Raw genomic sequence first — 19,591 nt, forward strand, 5'->3', positions numbered from 1 at the left:
TGAGGGTGCCTCCCAATGAGATTAGCATTTGAATCAGTGGACTGAGTAAATGCCCTCTCCACTCGGGGTCTATCATCCAAGCCACTAAGGGCCTGAAGGAACAAAAAGGTAGAGGAAGGGAGAATTTGAAGTCTCTACCTGACTGGTGAACTGAGACATTGGATTTCTGGTTCTTCAGCCTTTGGACTCAGACCAGGACTTAGCATCATCAGCTCCCTGAATTCTCAGGACTTTGGGCTTGGACTGGACCTACACTGCCCGCTTCCCTGGGCCTCCAGCTTGCAGACAACAGATCTTGGGACTTCTCAACCTCCATAATCAGGTGAACCAATTCCTTACAGTAAATCTCTCCCCTCTCTCTTCTCTTTCAATCAATATATTCTATTCCATTTCTTTGAAGAACCCAAATACAAAGGTCTAATAAAAAGGCATGACACCTAGCAAGAACAGACACTAATAAATTCAGGAAGTAGACACAGTCCAGAGAATTCCAGAGAGAAGAACAAAGAAAAGAAAGAAGATTGTAGAAACGTCAGGTAGCCCTCTTTGTATATTACCCTAGTCTTAATGGAAAGATGAAATACTGATCATTTTTCTTTGTAGAAAATTAATAAAAGTAACTTTGTTTACAAAATGTGTCATTATAATAGCTCTTAATAGCAGACTGAAAATAAACAATTTTAGACTTTATTTAAAATCCTATTATTATCTGTTAAATGTGCTTAAATTATATCCCAGAGCTCATATTAACACTGAAAGCATGCTGAATCATAAGCAAGTTTTTTTAATGAATTGAAAGATACTGCTAAAATATCCAACAGGAGTGTTTAGTGGGCATATGAGGTAACTGTTCTTCAACTGGCAAGAACCTAAGTCTAACTTGAACAGATTTATAAGCTTAAAAGGAGGAGAAGTCACAGGAAGGTTCAGTCAGCAGCCAGGATCAAATCATGCTGTAAGCCCTCAGGCAGTTTGCTCCTACAAGGCAAGCAACTTATCTTTAAACATCTTTATATCCTCGGCATATATCCTCAGGATCCTGTCCAGCACCTTGCACAAAGCAAGCACTGGATAAAATGCCTACTGATCTCAACCCCTAACTTTTACTTCCCTTTCCTGCTTTGCCACGAGGTATAAAAGGAATTCAGACCGATCATGACAAATTTTCTAGCTGTTCAAGTATGTTTAAAAGGTCAAAAGGGCTATTTCATTAACATCTTAGAGTTGCACGGAAAGATTTTCAATTAACAAAAAGCATAATCATAAAAACAAAAATATAAAATGAATATTTAAAACTTTTCTTAAGGAATTTACTATTTCAAAGAGAAATTAAAAACACCTTTGTGTTTGTATAACAATATTTCTAGAAGGAAATACAAGAATTAATGTCTCTGAGAAGGACAACTCATAGTCTAGAGTGGAAGGATGACATTTTTTAATTATGTATCTTCTTATACATTGTTCAGGTTGTTTACTATGGGCATATATAACTCTTTTAAAAAGTATATCAAAAAGTACCTACATCATAGGTTCCCATGAGAGTTTAAGAGTTATATAAACTTTTATATATTTTATATTTATCTATTTATGTAGAAATACACACATATATAAAATATTAAGAGCCACTAATGGACATGAAATGCTCAGTACAGTAAGCAATATATAAGTACTCAGTGTAGTATACATAGTGTATACACATACACATATACACATGTGTCTTTACAAATCAACACAAGGGAAAAAGAAAATACTTCCCAAAATGGGCAAAAACATATGAAATACTAACTTGCCAAAAAAAGATCAATAAGTATATAGCACATTATCAATTTCTCCAGTAATCAAATGAAAAACAGTAATTTTTTTTGCCTTTCAGATTTATAAAATTTAAAAGGACTGACCAAATCCACTACCAAGAGGATGAGGGGATACAAGCAGTCAGATACACGGGGATACAAGCAGTCAGATACACTGTTATTGGAGAGAAAGTTATCTATACAGAATAATTCCATTGGCCCAAAATTTCCACATCAGGGAATTTAATCTAAGGAAATATAAGACAGTTAGAAGAGAGACAGCCCCAGCTTCCTCATACAGGGTGGCTAACCACCAATAAAAAACCTGCAAACTTCCTTGGCTTAAAGAACCGAAGGAGAGAGGCTCCAGGAAAAGAGCCACTGGAAAGAGAGAAACCCCAGGAGTAGGTAAGAAGGGAGTCCCAGATTCTGTATATAAACTCAGACCAAATTTCTGCTGACTCCTGAACCACCCACGGGGCAGTCTCTAAGTAGCCCAGCTAAGGCTAAAAGAAATGAACTGATATATGTGTTGCTACCCACAGGGGAAAACAGAGTTAGCAGTTTGAATTCACCCAATTTGTTTCAAAAATGATAATACTCTTCAGAGGAACATCTCAGAATTCAAATGCTCTAAAATATCACTCACAATATGTTGGATAAGTTCAAAATTAATACAAAGAAACAAGAAAACACAATCATTGTTAAATAAAAAGACACTCAACAGAGAGGATCCTTGAGATGTCCCAAATGTTGAAATTAGCAAAGATTTTAAAGCAGCAATATCTATGCTCAAAGGAAAATATGACTGCAATGAATGAAAAGACAGGAAATCTCAGCAGACACATAGAAACTGAATTCTAGAAATTAAATATCTGAAATTAAAAACTCACTGGGCAGGCAGAACGAAAATGACAGAAGAAAGGATCAGTGAACCTGAAATAAGATCAGTAAAAATTATCCAATGTGAAGAACAGAAAGAAGTAAAAGTTCATGAGAGCTTGGTTTCACCCTGTACACCTAAGGGGAGAAGCCCACTTTAGTTGCTGTACTTTTTAAGATGGTTTGAGGAGTGGGCAGAGCAGCTAAACACAACATATTGGCCAGACCGATGCATAAGTAACTATGTAGGGGTGGGCACAAGGTTAACTAAGCCATTTCACAAGTAGCAACTGTGAAGAGTGGATTGTAAAATCCCTTTTGGCCATAAAGAACCTCTTCAGCTGGACAAGAGTTTCCTCTACCATTCCTCCTTTATTAGAACTTTCCAGTTATTTTAATGAAAAATAAACATAATTGTTCATAGTTTTAAAGAGGTTTCATATGCAACCTCTCTTTCTGATTTTAATTCTCATTACAACACAAGAAAAGGTAGGAAACAGGTCTTTTCTTTTTTCAAATGATCATTAAACTTGCCTGAGATCAGGCCAGGGTTACTGGAAATACTGACTCTCCAATGCTTTTATCCCTTATCTCTATACCCTTTCCTCCCTTTAAAATCCAAAACAATGGGTGTGATCATGAGTGAAACAAGATCATGAATGAAAAAAAAAACTCTAGTTCCTTCTTTGTCTCACCTCAAACCCTGAATCAAGAACCATTTGTGAGCATTCTGAAGACACTTATAATTTAATCACAGTAAATAAACAAAAAGGAAGAACTGAATGTAACATATTTCACTTCCCTTCTTTTTACTTTTTTTAGACAACAGAATCACAACTACACAGCCTCTGAAGGCAAAGACCTTAGTTTGAGGTTCCCCTTTCTAGTTTACCTCTAACTGTGACCTATCTTGAAGCACCAAGTTTTGGCTCAAAAAGATGACACAGCAACAAATATGAATGGAAGAGAAAGAGACTAGAAAGAGAAACTTTCTACAGCAACCTGTACCTATTTCCTTTCAGCGACATTAGATCTTATATTTGAATAAAACTTGAACATGTTTTTCAAAGCATTTTCACATTATTGCCAGTTTGTCCTCTTAATTTAAGGAAAAATAATAATCACACTTCATGTGACAAAAACTGTGAACCCAACTTCCTTGTGGGGTTCAAGGTGATTTAAGCTTTTTAATTTGAAGGATGTATTATTGTAAAATAGAAAAATGTAAAAATTCTTCGAAACAGGTTTGGTCTCCTCACCTGAAACTGACATGCACATTTCAAACCATCTCCATCTTCTTTACAGACTCCTCCATATTTACATGATGATTCATCACAAACTCTTACATCAGACTCCCTCACATTTAATTCTGCAAAAGAGGAAAAACTGTTACACACATATACATATCTTTTTGTATCCAAGTGTACATATATAAATAAAAGAAAAAAACCCTAAAATGTGTTGATCACCTCATTCACAAGTATAATAAGACAACACACAAAAAGCAAGTTCTTTAGGTCACAAAATGTTCAGGAATTCCCCAAGGAGAATCTTGCATAACAATAAAATAAAACACAAAATTTCAGGATTTCACATAATTCCCAAAGGTAAATCTACAGACTTTTTCTATTTAGTCTCCCAAGAGCTTAACATAGTCTTCTTACTATTGTCCTGATATCTTAGATCATTTTTCTATTGATTTACTTTTAAGGATAATGAGCAAGAATAACTAAAAGGAATCTCAATTCTTTGGGTACCCAGAACAAAAATCAGGTGACCATTATTTATTCTAGACAAATAAGTTATTACAAAAGAAATATAAAACAAACTTTAATTTCACACCACAGATCTACATACACAGAATTAAAGAGATTCTTACTCTTAAAATTTTTTAATGATTGGTTAATTTTACTCTACTACAGGGAGCAGAGCCAATCAACAATACTAGCATACTGTGGTCATTTTCCTCCTGCTCCAAGACTGTCAGTCAGTCTTACTCTAGAACTATTAAAACAAGCTTTCTAGAAAACCTAATACATTTGCTCCAAATTTAGTGCTAAACTGCCAATCCTGTGGAATTGGGTGAAAAACCACTACACAATCACGTCCTTTTCCTCCCTATTGGGAATGAGAGATATAACAAATGCACTTATACAACTGTACAATAAACAAATGATTGTTTAAAAAAATCCATCTCTGTTTTGTTGCCCTTGTCTAGCTTAGATTAATACTTAGTCTATAGGCACACATCTAATCATCTACATTTGCCCTCTTACAGCAATAAACTATGTTTTCTACCTTTATTTTTGCATCTACCTACCACTTCAGCATTTTATTAAAAATAATAATAATAATAATAATAATAATAATAAGGGAGAAATGTGGGATTCACATATAAGTCAAGTATAAAAATCAAACGAATAATCATAATTGACCTGATTGTTTATAGTTCATGATGCGTGATCAAAACCGAAAGTTTCTGTGATGACTGCCCTTGTACTGTTCACCATGTAAGAACTTATTCACTATGTAAGAACTTGTTCACCATGTAAAAACTTGTTCGTTATGCTACAGAAGATTGGAGACTGTTAATTAGGCATGGGGTTGGTTAATGATTGTGCATTGAGTCCCCTATACAGAATTTTATTGTTGTTAACAACCATATGATCAATAAATATGAGAGATGCCCTCTCAAAAAAAAAAATCCATCTCACTGCAGGATGAACACATGAATTTGAGAGCAGAGAGGTCTAGGTTTGCTTCTGAGTCTGTCACTCAATAGCTGAGGACTCTGGGAAGAGCACAATGTCTCCTGGCAGCTCTAGATCATGATGAGGTCTTGGCAAACAGATTTCAGAGAGCATTTCTCCAGCAATCTCCCATCCCTGGTTGTTTTCTATTTCTAGATTTCAAAGCAGGACTCAGCAGCCTGAGTCAACGAGGTTCTATATCTAGTAAACATCTGTCCTGGTGACGTTTCCTTGTTTCTCTTAGCTCCATTTGTTTTCACTGCTGTGCAATGGTGTCTTGATTCCCCTATTCCTAGCAGACCCTCCATGGAGCTAGCAGCCAAGTACCTAAATGTCTAAGGATTTTACAGTCAACAGTACTTAATTTGAGTTCCCACTCTGAAAGAAGCCCTGAACTAGAGTAAGTATACATCTATGTAACTATAGGTTACAATTTTTTTTTTCGTTTCCTTAAATGCATCTCAGATGGACAGAATTGGATTACTCTAAAGTTTAAGAATATGTGTTTAAAAAAATAATAAAGACATGAAGAAACTTAAAACAACAGAAACTAATACAGCTGCTCTATTGTTCTCACTGTTTCACAAACACTTGCAGGCACAGATGACCATTTTCTGATTCTTTTCACCTTGGCTATAGAAGTTTTATGTTCTTGGTTCTCATCATCTCCCAATTTTTGCTCATTCATCCCTTTTCTCCTTGACTACTTGTATTACCTCGAGCCTCAATGCTAATTGTGGAGTTTGCTATTTTTCAATCTGCCTACATTCCTATGGGGAACTTGCCTGAGATACAGTTCCAATTACTGTCTAATGTATATCTTGGAAACCAAGAGAGATAATTGAATGAAGAACTGCTCTGGAAAAAGGGTAAGAATGCACGATATCTCCACTCAACTACAGTTTAATCAATTTTAGGGACCATAGAAATAAAAACAATTGCACAAACTGAGAAATAAAATAAAGCCCATTTCTTTTCTCTCTTTTCTTTGTAGCCTTAAAGTTCACACTGGGTTCTAATATAATCAATTAAAGCAAGAATAAGTAAAGTTACTGCTTTGTCTGGGGGTCAAGATCATGCTCTGAGTTGCTCTGACTTGTTACCTGGGCTTGAGATTCTTTGAGTTGCAATATATTTTACCTGTAGTATTCCAAAAGTACAATGGGATTGCAATCTAGAACCTAAACCATCCCTGACACTAAGATTCACACGTCTGGAGACTGAGCATTGTTCAGGTATCTGTTTGCATGAGGGACGAAGGAACATTTGGGGGAAATAAACATCCTTACTATAAAGAGAGACAGAAAAGCTTAGCCTAGTAAACAAAGCTTGGACCAGAGGAATAGTCCTAAACACAGGGTGGTGTCTATCACTTGCACTGCTGCTCCCCCAGTCCAGCCACAAGAGCTAATCAAAACAGGGACAGAAAGGTTAAAATGAGAAACTAAAGAAGGGGTCTCAGCAAAAGCTCTGAGGCAACAAGATACAAAGAGCTCTGTTCTGATGCCCATATGATAAGGTGTAACAGCAAGGGAGAAAAAGAGGCTGGAACCTCAACAGCCCCCAGCATATCAGCAGCACACCTGGCGGGACAAGCAGAGGGGTTGGAAGTGTCAGGCACACAAGTACACCTCTGACATCCAGGGGGAGGTACCAGTATCCAACTGCAGGGCAGCAAACATGACAGGGAGGAAAAGATAGGCCATGTGGCAGTGGCCAGATACGTTAGCGAGCCCACCTGATATGCCCTTTAGCGACTCCAAAAATAAACTTGGTGGGAGCATTCTGGGGAAGGTAGAGGTCCTACATTAATAGGTAAGGGTAAAAGTCATGAAATTCTGATTACACTCATTATTAGCCATGTTTTATTTTATGCCTATCTTGCTATCAAATTCAAGCTTTTTTATACATGTTAATGGGTTAAATGTGATTTTGATCAGGAAGCAATTAAACATCACTATGTAGTATTAATGCAATGCTAAGAATTTGGAACACAAAAAAATACGTAACAGGGAGCTTATGATATTGCTAACATATCAAACAATTAGTGATGAATTCAATATGGTCTAATGAAGGAGAAAATTGCATTGCATGGGCTATGATTGCTCTAGGAGTTTCAAGGAGGAAATAAAAATGGATTTGAAACACAGGGTACAATGTCAAAGATAGCAGGACTTACACTGACCTTGGAAAATTAATAAATTTTTTTTCTTACTATAAAACTAATATAGGATCATCATATACAATTTAGAAATGACACTTTAAAATGTTTTAATTGCCCACATGTGACTAATACGAAAAAAGGGGAAAAAAGAGAATCTTATCTGGGAAAATAGTGTAAGTGAAAGTAAAGATACAAGCAATTTGATAGTACACATAACTATTAAGATCAGTGGTTCCCAAAACACGTTCCTTAGGAACATTGATGTCCTAGACTAGAATGTACTTTCATTAAAATCAGATGTGAATTTCATTTTCTCATTTGCAAGGGAAAAAACTCAATGGAAAAAAATCTCCTCACTTTAAGAGTTTTTTCCACCTCTATTTCTTGAACTTTCAATATCTGAGATTACTTCCTTGTTAGCTATCAACAATACTAATGTTCAATAAATAAAGAAATATTAATAAGAAAAATTCCAGCAGTGTTTGATGACAACACAAGATCATGAATGTAATAAGCTCATGAATGTTCATTTTAAATTGTTTTGTAATTGTGGCAATCACTGTTAATTGCCTACTTCAGATCTATTCTCCACTTCTTAGTAAAGGAGCCCCAATTTTGTTCAGGGAAACAAAGTATCCAGTTAAATAATATGTATTTCTCACATTCCCTTGCTCTGTACTAGAGTTCATATATAAGCACTGTCCCTTCCTCCTCCATTCTTCCATTCTTTGTCCTGCCTGGAGAACGAACCTCTTGCCTGAGGTTGTAGCAGCCTTCTTACATGCATGAAGATAAAAGCTACAAGCTAAAGATGGCAGACCAGAAAGACAGGAGCAAGAGCATAGAAAGAAAGCAGAATTTTGGAACCACCACACCTACCCTGGATTACATCCCTCCAGATCTACTGTTGTAGGAAATAAACACATAAATAAATAAAGCTCTTTTTAAGCCACTATTGTTCAGGTCACTCAAACATGTAGTTAAACACAATCCTGACATAAGGATGGCACATAAATTAAGATAAACATTTTCAAGCTAATGACTTGAATTTAGAGCTACAGCATAGTCTACCTGATAAAATTAATTTTTCAAAAGCATCTGACTTCCTGGTACTCTGACTCCTCATAAATTTGAGAACCAATGCCTTAGCTCAAACTCAGTACAGAAGGAATTCCATTTTGGAATCTTCCTCTGAATGTTATTTTCAAGTATTCTGTACAGTACCATGCATCAGGAGGGCACTTTACCTGTTGATGATGATTACCAACCTGCCTTTCTGAGCCCAAAATGGAAATTTGGCAAAATGGATGAGCCATTACAAAGGTCCTCAAAAATCAATTCTCCAAATAGAAATATTTTACACAAAGTGGCATTCAAAAGAGTGGCTCAAAGCAAAGCTATTTTGCTCTGGTTGCAAATGTACCCATTACACAATTCTCTAAATGTAATACTTGTCTCAATTTTCATTAACATTTCAAAGTTTGGAAACAATCCATGATTGGGGAAGGAACCCTACCTACTACGAACCTGAGCTGCCCAAATCCCCAACTTTGAGCAGCATTAATTAGGGTCAGGCTGCAATTCAAAATGAGAACCCATTAGCCCTCCAGAATGATAGGATTTTTCTACTACCCTACCAATTAAACAGAAGGAGTTTCAGTGATCTTTTAAGATAGCTAACACATATGAAGAGCCAAAAGTGAATAAGCTTCTCAAGATGTTACTAGAATTCAGGGCTTCTCAACCTTTGTACTAATGACATTTTTTTTTTTTTTTTGGTTTAGATGATTTTTTTGTTGTTGGGAGCAACCTTATTCACTGAAGGATGTCTGGTAACATCTCTGGCCCCTACTCACTAGATGCCAGTAGGATCATCCCAGGTCTAATAACCAAAAATTTCTGCAGACATTACCCTGGGAAGCACAATGATCCCTGGTCTGAGAACTACTATAAAAGATGAAACAAAAGGCTTTACATTTAATTCTCTAACACAATCACTATAAAGAAAATAAGTCAAATACGCAGCAATCTCCAAGATCTCTGCACACTACCACGGCTATTTTTCATTTCAATAGAAGCATCTAAATATATTGCCTCCAAGTTTATTTCAAGTCCTGGCTCAGAGTGGGGGTGCCCCTCCTTTAGTAATGCCTTAACCTCAACCTCCAGCAAGCCTGGCTCCCTCCCACTTTCTATCAAAACTCTATCAAAGTCAATATGACCCCCTATTCTAAAGATTCCATCTTTTTTCTTAGTCTTCTAACTAGACTTTTCTGCAGCAGTTGATACTCCTGGCCTCCCCTTCTAACCTATCTTGATTATCCCTATAACTCTGGCCATTTCTCATTCAGTCACTCTTTTTTCCTTATACGGCTTAGTCCATGTCCATAACACACTTAGCATTTATCTCCAACTTAATCAGCTCTTCAGATTAACTAAAGTGCTATTCTCTGTAAAACATACCAACTAGTGCCATGCACAACAAATCTTCAAGGCTACTAGGTCACTTGCTAGAACACTATTTTAGCTCCAACCTAGGCAACTGCTGCTGTGCTTCATCCAGCCTGTGTATATCAACGGTATTTGTTATTGTAATTATGTGGTGTCAACACTGCATAAGAGTGAAAATAAACTGTTCCTATGAAAACAAAATTGAATGCCATGAAAATACTTAAGGCAAGTTGATTTTTAAAAACTGCTGTTGCATTAGGTGTAGGCAAGATAAAAATCTGGAACTCTTCATCCCCAAGTCTAAGTTCCTTTCTAAAAAGATTAGAACTGGAATTTGTAATCAATGTATTATGAATGTGGTTTATTCAAGAAAGGGGAAACTGTAACTACTCTCAAAGAAAAATTCTGGGTCCTCTTTCAGAGTACTGCTTAATAAATATATATTTATATGTTTTTAAAATGCTACATGAATGTATGAATCATTTTTGTAACTCCCCCATTTAAATAACTTTCATTAATCAAAAACTACCAAAATTTTAACACATTAAGACAAAAGACTCCTACTAAATACAAAAATATTCTGCCCTCAGCCATTACACTGGTCAACTCGGCTTGTTTCTTCTCTCAGTATTCTCACCCACCTCCCACTTCAAATCCTCAAACCTGGTTTTCACAACCTTATCAAAGCCATCTCATCCGCTTTTACCAGTGCTATTTCCAGTCTTTGGAGCAAAGCTGGGTACAAATCCTACAAGTTAATGTTCTCTAAGTACTTATCAACATGTGGAAATCTTTAATTCATCTTTAGTTGACTCCTTATTGACTCCCCAAAGGCATGTTTAACCTTGTTCTTAAGAATAACCCAATTTCAATAGGTTTTGTACTCATTCTCTAGATGTTAATGGGTATTTGGAAAACCTCCTCTTTTTTAAAAAAGCACATCAATCCCCTCTAACAGGGCCCCTGCTAGATGATTTCACTCCGAAACAAGCCCAACTTGTTACTGATTCCATATACAGCTGTCTATGAGACAGTTCCATACACTACACTGAAAACAGTGGCGATGTTTAAAATACCCCATACCAGGAAATGGGGTGATACACCCATGGAATATTATACAGCTATTTAAAAGATGGTGTATATTATGTGGCAATATGAAAATATGATGAATGTCAAGTCAAAAAGCAGAATACAAAATTATACACATGTACTATAATTGTGTATAAAAACATATAGGAAAATCCAGCCAGGAAAAAACAAAAATGGTAAGAGGGACTGTGTTTACACTAGCTGAACAATGGATGATTTTTCCCTCTTTTCAAGTTTCTATACTGGTTATATTTGATGGGGAAAACTGCTCAATGTGATTTCAAACACAACCCCAGAGACAGTTTGCGATGTAATGGGAAAAGCATTAGTCTGGGAGTCAAGAAGGGACAAGTTCACATGCTAGTTCTTTACTTTTTAGAAGAGCAACACCATCCCTAAATATTGTCATGATTAGATATTCACTAAAAAGCAATAGTGCCTAGAACAAGTAGGTTTACAATAAAGACTCACTTCTTTTCTTTCCCCAGGACCAATGTGAGGGACACCTTTAATGACACAAAAATCACTGAAAATACATTTCAAGGTATAAACAACAGAGTTAGTAAATGATGACTTTAGTCCAAACAAATGAGATAAATCAGAAATTTTCTTCAACTTGTTTACTAAATTAACCATATTACAATAATGATCTTCTACTATAAAGATGAGAAGGAAAATAAACTGTACTCAATATTTAATAAAACCAGAAGTAGTTTACATCAGTATTAAAAAGCTCTAACAGCAGAGATGACTAAAACTTCTCTAAGATACATTTAACAAAAGAAATTTCGCATATGCCACACAATTACCTAACAGATATTTTCACCCCATTCCACACTACTACTGCCAAACTACCCTTTGTTAAACATCACTTTGATCAACTCAATCTCCCACCCTAACACCTACAACCATTCCCTACTGCCTACTTCAATTCTAAATGCCTTTGTCCGGTTGCTTCAGGCAAGGTAATAGGGAGAACAATCTACTGAAGAATCAGAAAGAAAAAAAAGACCTAAATCCCAAGTGGGGTATTAAAGGTACCCAGGGTCTTTTTAGCCCCATCCCTAACCTAAGATCTTGAACAGAGACACTCTCTCCCCTAATCCTATTCCTAACTAGCTTGGTAAACCTGTGTGTTTCCCTCTCACAGATCCACAAACTGAATCTGTTATGTTGCAGTTATTAAAAAGAATGATAAAGAACCTCCACATTTCCTGACATGATACATTAAATGTTAAAGGTGGATTTTTAAAAATGTATAACACAACCCATTTTTCATGCCTATAAAAAAAATCTGAAATATGAACCATAATTCTCTTGGTAAAATTTCAACTTTATTATTTATTCTGTATATTTCTGAATTGTTTGAGTTTTACAATGAACTTATATTGATTTTAAAATCAGATTAAAAACAATTACATGCTATAGTATGTAAGAATCTTGAAAATATTAGGTAAGTAAAAGAAGCCAGGCACAAAAAGCCACATATTTTATTATTCCATTTATATGAAATGTCCAGAATAGGCAAATCCACAGAAAGACAGTTTCTATATGGTTGCCAAGGGCTGGAGCAAATAAGCATTGTGACTGACAGTTAGTAGGCACAGAATTTCCTTTTGGGGTGATGGAAATAGCTGCACAATATACTGAATATACAAGAAAACCGCTGAATTGTATACTTCAGAAAGGTGAATTTATGTCATGTGAATTATGAATCAATAAAACTTTTTTAGAATCAGATAAAACAATCATTAAATTTTGTAAAAAAAAAAAAACAGGCATTATAATTTGGTGTTTGAGGCAGACCCTAGAACCAGATTGCCTACATCAGTATCCTGGCCCTGTCATGTATCTGCTGTGTGCCCGTAGTAATTTACCACTCTATGCCTCCATTCCCTCATCTATAAAATGGGGACAATAACAGGACCTATACCGTAATGTAGATGGAAGATTAAGTAAACATATAAAAAGCACTCAGAGCAGTGCATGACACATCATAAGTGCTATATTAACTGTTAGCTTTTTTTTATTGACACCAGCACTGAAAAAGGTATGAAAAAATGAGCACTCAAACCAACCATGAGTATAAACTGACAGAACCTCTCACAGAACAATGTGGCAATATATATTTAATTTTTAATTGTCTTTATCCTTAAGAATTCTATTTCTAGAAAATATGATAGGGATAGAAGAAAAAACATATAAAAATGTATGTACAAGATTGTCATGATCATTTTTGTAACAGCAAAGTAGAAAACCAGCATCTGTTGGAAATTTAAAAAATCATTAGTACAATACTATGTAGCCATTAAAAGTATGTGGTAGAAAGACAAATGGAAAGACCAAGATCCACTGTGAAGTGAAAAAAAGCAGGTTATAAAAGTATACGGCTATAATCCAATTTATGTCTTGCAACCTATACATGTTTACATATGTATTTTAAGATTTTGCAAGTACATTCAATAGTTTCTCCATTAAATATCAATAAATCTAAACACAAGCATATTACCTTCTGGCTCTATTTCTAACATTATTCCTTAGTGTTTGCAATCCAAAATGGATTAGGAGGTCACCAGAATCCAGGGAACTCACCCACAAAGACAAAAACCTAAAGAACAACCCCCTCAAGTTGGCACTGGAGACCTGATATTAACAACTTTAAAAGGACTTCACAAAATTCTGGTGCGTTAGAAAGCGCTTGGAGTTCCACTATTTGATTAAGTAACTATATGATCTTGGCCAACTACTAAATCTGAGAAATCCTAGTTTCCTGGAGTAAAATACATGTACTAATCCCTCAAAGGCTTACCAGGACTAAATGAGATTTTTACAAAACAGCAATGGAAACTATAAAGAATACTTCTCCTCTTGGGTTGAAACAACCAAAACCAAAACTTAAAAAAAAAAAACCACAACCTTAAACGCCAGCAAACTTGTAAAATACTTAAGAATTGAAAAAAGAAAACTAGGTCTAATTAAAAGGTAATTGGGAAGGACTATGGTCTAAACTTAAAGAGGGAAAAAATGGGGGAAAACACAAATCCACCACCTAAAAAATATTTCAAACCAATTTAAAGAGGAAAAAACTGAAAAATAAACACAGGACACTAAACAAAGACTAAGGTGGTTTGTGAATAGAATACAGAATCTAAATATACCAATTAGGCTATGAACAACAGAACTGATATAGAAATATCAGCAGTTCAGATTACATGCAAAACAATATTAGATGAAAACTGACAAGGCAAAATAAAATGAATTTAAAAATCCCGTAAGAGATCTGACCTGTGAATGACAGCAGCTCCAGGTTAAACAGAAAATGCCAAAGCAAACACCAACAGAAAAAAGTTCCAAATTGAAAAATTCTAGTATCAAATTAAATAATTTCAGCATGAACATTAAGATATTACAGAGAAAGGCAATCATCACAAGATTTCTTTGTATTTTTCCTATTCTTCAAATATTTTACACTGAATAAATACTGTTTTTATAACAAAGAAAAGTTGTGGATTTTGGGGGGGTTTTTTAACCATGAAAAAGACTCAGAATTATTTTCACAAAAATGAGAGAAATGGAACTGTGGCTGAAAATGTTAATACCTGCCAAAGTTTCTAAAGGCAGAAGAGTGTGTTAAGAACTTTAGAACCTGAAATGGCAGAGAATAATGAAACAACTGAGCCATGAAAAATACATGACATTTGTAAAAAATATGTATATTCAAATAGTAACAAAGGATTAACAGTAAATAATCTAATAAACTAAAATCAAATACTACAATAAACTAAAAGTGCATGAGAAAAGAAGTATGCCAACTCCTAAATGCCTCATTTCTCCCATGAGAGAAGCTAATAATGGAACTAATTGTAGGAAAAAAGAAGATATTTCTGTTAAAACAACGTTTCTAACTGTGAAAAAAAGGGAGAAGGAGGAAGGTAAATGGGTTGATTATCTCCCAATTCATCTTAAAAGAAATTGAGATCTGAACTTCCACAGAACTTTCTTTCTGAACTAAAGAAACCACATATATAAGGAAAATGAAGGATAAAAAATATGAAGTTAAATGATGGCTGGTAGTAGCAAAAAAAAAAAATAGCAAAGTGTTGGCCAGGATGTGGAGAAACTGGAACCCTCATACATTGTTGGTAAAAATGTAAAATGGTACAGCAACTTTGGAAGTTTGGCAGTTCCACAAAATGTTAAACAGAGTTACAATGTGACCCAGCAATTATACTCCTAAGTATATATCCAAGAGATCTGAAAACATATACCCATACAAAAACTTGTACATACATATGTTCAAAGCATCATTATTCATAATAACCAAAAAGCAGACACACCCCAAATGTCCCTCAGCTGATGAATGGTAAACAAAATATGGTATGTATATAATGTGTGTGTGTATATATATATATATATATATATATATATATATATATATATATATCCACACCATGGAGTACTATTTAGACATAAAAAGGATGAAATTCTGATACAAGCTACAACAAGGATGAACCCTAAAAACATTATACTAAGTGAAAGAAGCCAATTATAAAAGACCACATATTATAGGATTCCATTTATATGAAATGTCCAGAATAGGCATTTACATAGCAAAAGACAGTGGATTAGTGGTTGCCTAGGCCTAGAAGACTGCTGAAGAATATGAAGTTTCTTTTCGGAAGAACGAAATGTTCTAAAATTGACTGTGATGATGGCTGTACAAACATGTGGCTATAGGGAAAAGTAGTGGATTGTACACTTTGAAAAATAATGATGATAGAAAGATAGCATAAATGTCCTACTTCATTTAATGTAAATGGGTGAATGCCCATGAAAGGAGAATGATCTTTGTGTTGAGAAATGAACCCTAACACTTACACACTAAGACAAACACAAATCCGGAAAAGGATGGGTATCATTATAACTTCAGAAGAGACTTTAGATCCAACACAAAAATAACAAGTATAACAAATGAAAGAAAATAACATTATGTATATGTCCCAAATAGAATAACAAAAATACGTGAAAAATAAACCAGTATCGTTGTAAATGGAGGCTTCAATGTCATTGTCAGGAAATGATGACACAAAGAATTAAAAGTACAAAACTGATATAAAGCATAAATTAAACCATTCCACTTAGACCTAACTTGGCAGAGGAAGGGAAGGGAAAATAAAAAAGATTTAGATAGATACAATCTTAACAATTGGGAAATCTGGGGACACTATTGCAACTGAAAGTTTGAAATTAGTTCAAAAGCATTTAAAATTTTTAATTTAAATTAGTAATTATATAACAGGGGACTAGGAAGCCAAGGAAATAACACTTTCTTTTCTGGGGCACAAGGCTCACAAAATTTATTCTTATATGTGGACACAAAGACATAACAAGTTTTAATACAGAAAGCTAGAAATTCTATGATGCATCCTGAGACCATAATGCAAAGGCACAAAACAAATCTAAATTCATACATTTTATAACAAAGATGAGAGGAATTTTACCAGAAATGCCTGAAGTAGTAAGGAAAAACAATAATGTTTCCTCCTAAAGAATTTAGAAAAAGAAAAAAAGGAAAAGTTGAAAAGGGGGAAGAACTAAAACTAAGATACACAATTAATACAGGAAAATGGATATGATAAAAACATTATTAGAGAGTGTTTTGAGGAAAATGGCATAATCAGAGACAGCAGGATAGTTTTCAAATATGAACTGGCAGGAGGTGGATTCAAGGAAAGGGTTGTGAAGTTAAAAACAGAGTACAGTGGAAATTGCATGGAGTTCAGATGGGAAGGACTGGGCACTGCATAAATAAGGATTTGCATCCAACTTAGTGATTGTGAATAACAAGAGTGAGGGAAGAAATACACACTAATTTGACTCTCCTCCAAGAAGGCTCTCCATCCCAAATGGAGAGAGCATCAACTCACCCTGCCCCACGCATCAAGAAATCCAGAAGCTAAAGGAGAAAAAGATCAGTGAAAGGCTAGCTGGCTGGGGACTGGCAAAGCGAAGCACTCACGTCCTACTGGACAGCTCTAATTTTCACCATGTAGAAACAAGAGCCCAAGGTTGCCAATACTTCTAAGTATAGAAGGGAAGACCAAAATCCAGATATTTAAGTGAAACCTCCTAGTTTTTTTATGGTTACTAACCAATGCAATTTTTTTAGCACTGTGCATATGCCAAAAGCCTTCTCCTCTCTCCCCATTTCCACTGTTGTTTTCTTTCACCATACTCCCAGTCTCTTCCCGTCTCCCTTGAATCTTCACCAATTCCGGACTTGGCTTTCTAAAACCACAAGGTCACTCAACTCCTTTAAAAGTTTCCCTTTGTCTTCAGAGCAAGTGCCAAACCTACAGCTCAGCCTTCAAGGCTATGAAAGACTCATCTCCTGCCTTAATCCCCATATCCCAGTATCGTAAAATAATCCTTTCACTGACCCATCTCTGTGCCTTTTCTAATGCCATTTCCTCAGCCTACAATACCCTTCTCAACTCTCCTCAATTTCTACATTCATTCAGTCATTACTTCACTCCACAAACAAATACATAAGGGCCACCTAATTTTGTGCCAGACACCAGTTCTAGGCACAGGTGATACAACAGTAAACAAAACAAAAATCCCTGCCCTTATGAAGCCACATAGAGGATAGAATGACATGTGTAATAGGTCACATGTTAAGGAAAAGGTGCTTTGGAGCCTGAAAAAAGTATAAAGGAAAGTTAGGGTGAGAGGGGCAGAGAGGATGAAAGGTGGAAAAGGCTGCAATTTTAGGGCATCACTTTGCAAGTGATATTAAAGGGCTGAAGGAGCTGAGGAAATAAATAACTGGGACAAGAAGGTTCCAGGCAAAAGGCATACGAAAGGCAAAGGTCTCAGGCAAAAGTGTGCCTGATGTTTAAAGGTAACACTCTACTCTGCCTAGAAAGCCAAGCTGAGTGCTACTTGGAGAAACCGGTTCTGATTCCTTCAAATCAGAACTATTCATTCCTTGACCTGCATCTGTAGCTTCTTTAGAGTACAACGTAAGGTGGAAACCCTCTTCTCAACCATATTCAAGAGTGATCAATGATCAATTAATCAAAAAAGTCAGGTAATGCAAGAAATCATTTAAAAGTGACACATATTCTAAACATTTTTAACTTGAAACATACAAAAACATATACTCATTTCTCCATGTAGCACCAAGATCTTTTCTTTGAGTTGGGTCTGCCAAATAATCCATTATCCACAATGTCCATTTTCCTTTCCTTTAAAGTAAAATGGAGACTTAAAACACTTGAAAGGTTTTCTAGGAGCAGAATCCTTCCACGGATTTAGTTTCCCCAGTCCATTTCAATTGTCTTGACCACAATCTTCATTGAAGGGCAATTCTTTCCACCTCTTACCTTATCAAGTCTTTCCAAAGCATTTCACAGAAACAACTCTCTTTGCATTCATATTCCATCAATGTGAGTAATACCTATTCAATTTATACTCACAGGAACCACTAATACAAGTAAGTTTGAGAACAAACAAACCTGATTCTCGGTAAGCAAAGAAATCAAATGATACACAGGCAAACGAGAGCCAACCTATCAATTTGAGCATGTGTGCTGTGGGAAGTGGTTCATATGGTTCACTAAGGGAATGTTTAATCTGAAATGTTAAAATAAAGCCTAGCAAAGGATTTGAACAGACATTTGTCCAAACAAGATAAAAAAATGTCCAAAAAGTACATGGAAATGTGCTCAACATCACTAGTCATTAGGGAAATGCAAATCAAAACCACCCTGGTGTACAGAACTCCACATCCACTGGATGACTATAATCAAAAAGACAGTTACAAGGGCTGGAAAGAATATGGAGAAATTGGAACCCTCATACACTGCTGATGAAAAGGTAACATAGTGCAGCTGCTTTGAAAAGGAGTTTAGCAGTTCCCCAAAATGTTAAACATAGAGTTACCATGTGACCCAGGAATTCTACTCCTAGATATATACCCAAAGGAATTGAAAACATATGTCCACACAAAAATGTATACATGAATGTTCACAGCAGCACTACTCATAAATGCTGAAAAGTGGAAACAACCCAAAAGTCCATCAACTGATGAATGGATAAACAAAATGTGGTGTGTAACCATTCAGTGGAATATTACTAACCCATTAAGAGGTTCTGATACAAGCTATAATGTAGATGAACCTGAAAATATTATGCTAAGTGAAGAAGCCAATAACAAAAGGCCATGTCTTATGACTACTTATATGCAATGTCCTAAACAGGCAAATCTATAGAGACAGAAAATAAATTAGTAGTTGCCCAGCATTGGGGGTAAAGAAGAACATGCAGTGACTATTAATAGATATGGGGTTTCTTTTTGGAATGATGAAAATGTTTTGGTATTAGACACTGGTGATGGTTATGCAAATTTGTGAATATACTAAAAACCATTTAACTGTACACATTTAAAAAAATCCAGT

The 19,591-nt window shown here is 35.4% G+C and overlaps 1 protein-coding gene across 2 annotated transcripts in view; it reads right to left on the reverse strand.

The window, feature by feature from the left end:
- Positions 1 to 19,591, reverse strand: part of TMEFF1 (transmembrane protein with EGF like and two follistatin like domains 1) — an 89,847-nt gene that overhangs the window by 65,575 nt on the left and 4,681 nt on the right. For both annotated transcript variants that reach the window (XM_037017676.2, XM_073226973.1), the window contains exon 2: positions 3,935 to 4,044. In XM_037017676.2, coding sequence (XP_036873571.1) covers positions 3,935 to 4,044 — 110 coding nt within the window. The remainder of the gene's footprint in view (positions 1 to 3,934; positions 4,045 to 19,591) is intronic.

Source organism: Manis javanica, chromosome 2 (genome assembly GCF_040802235.1).
Source record: "Manis javanica isolate MJ-LG chromosome 2, MJ_LKY, whole genome shotgun sequence".
NCBI classification, from domain to species: domain Eukaryota; kingdom Metazoa; phylum Chordata; class Mammalia; order Pholidota; family Manidae; genus Manis; species Manis javanica.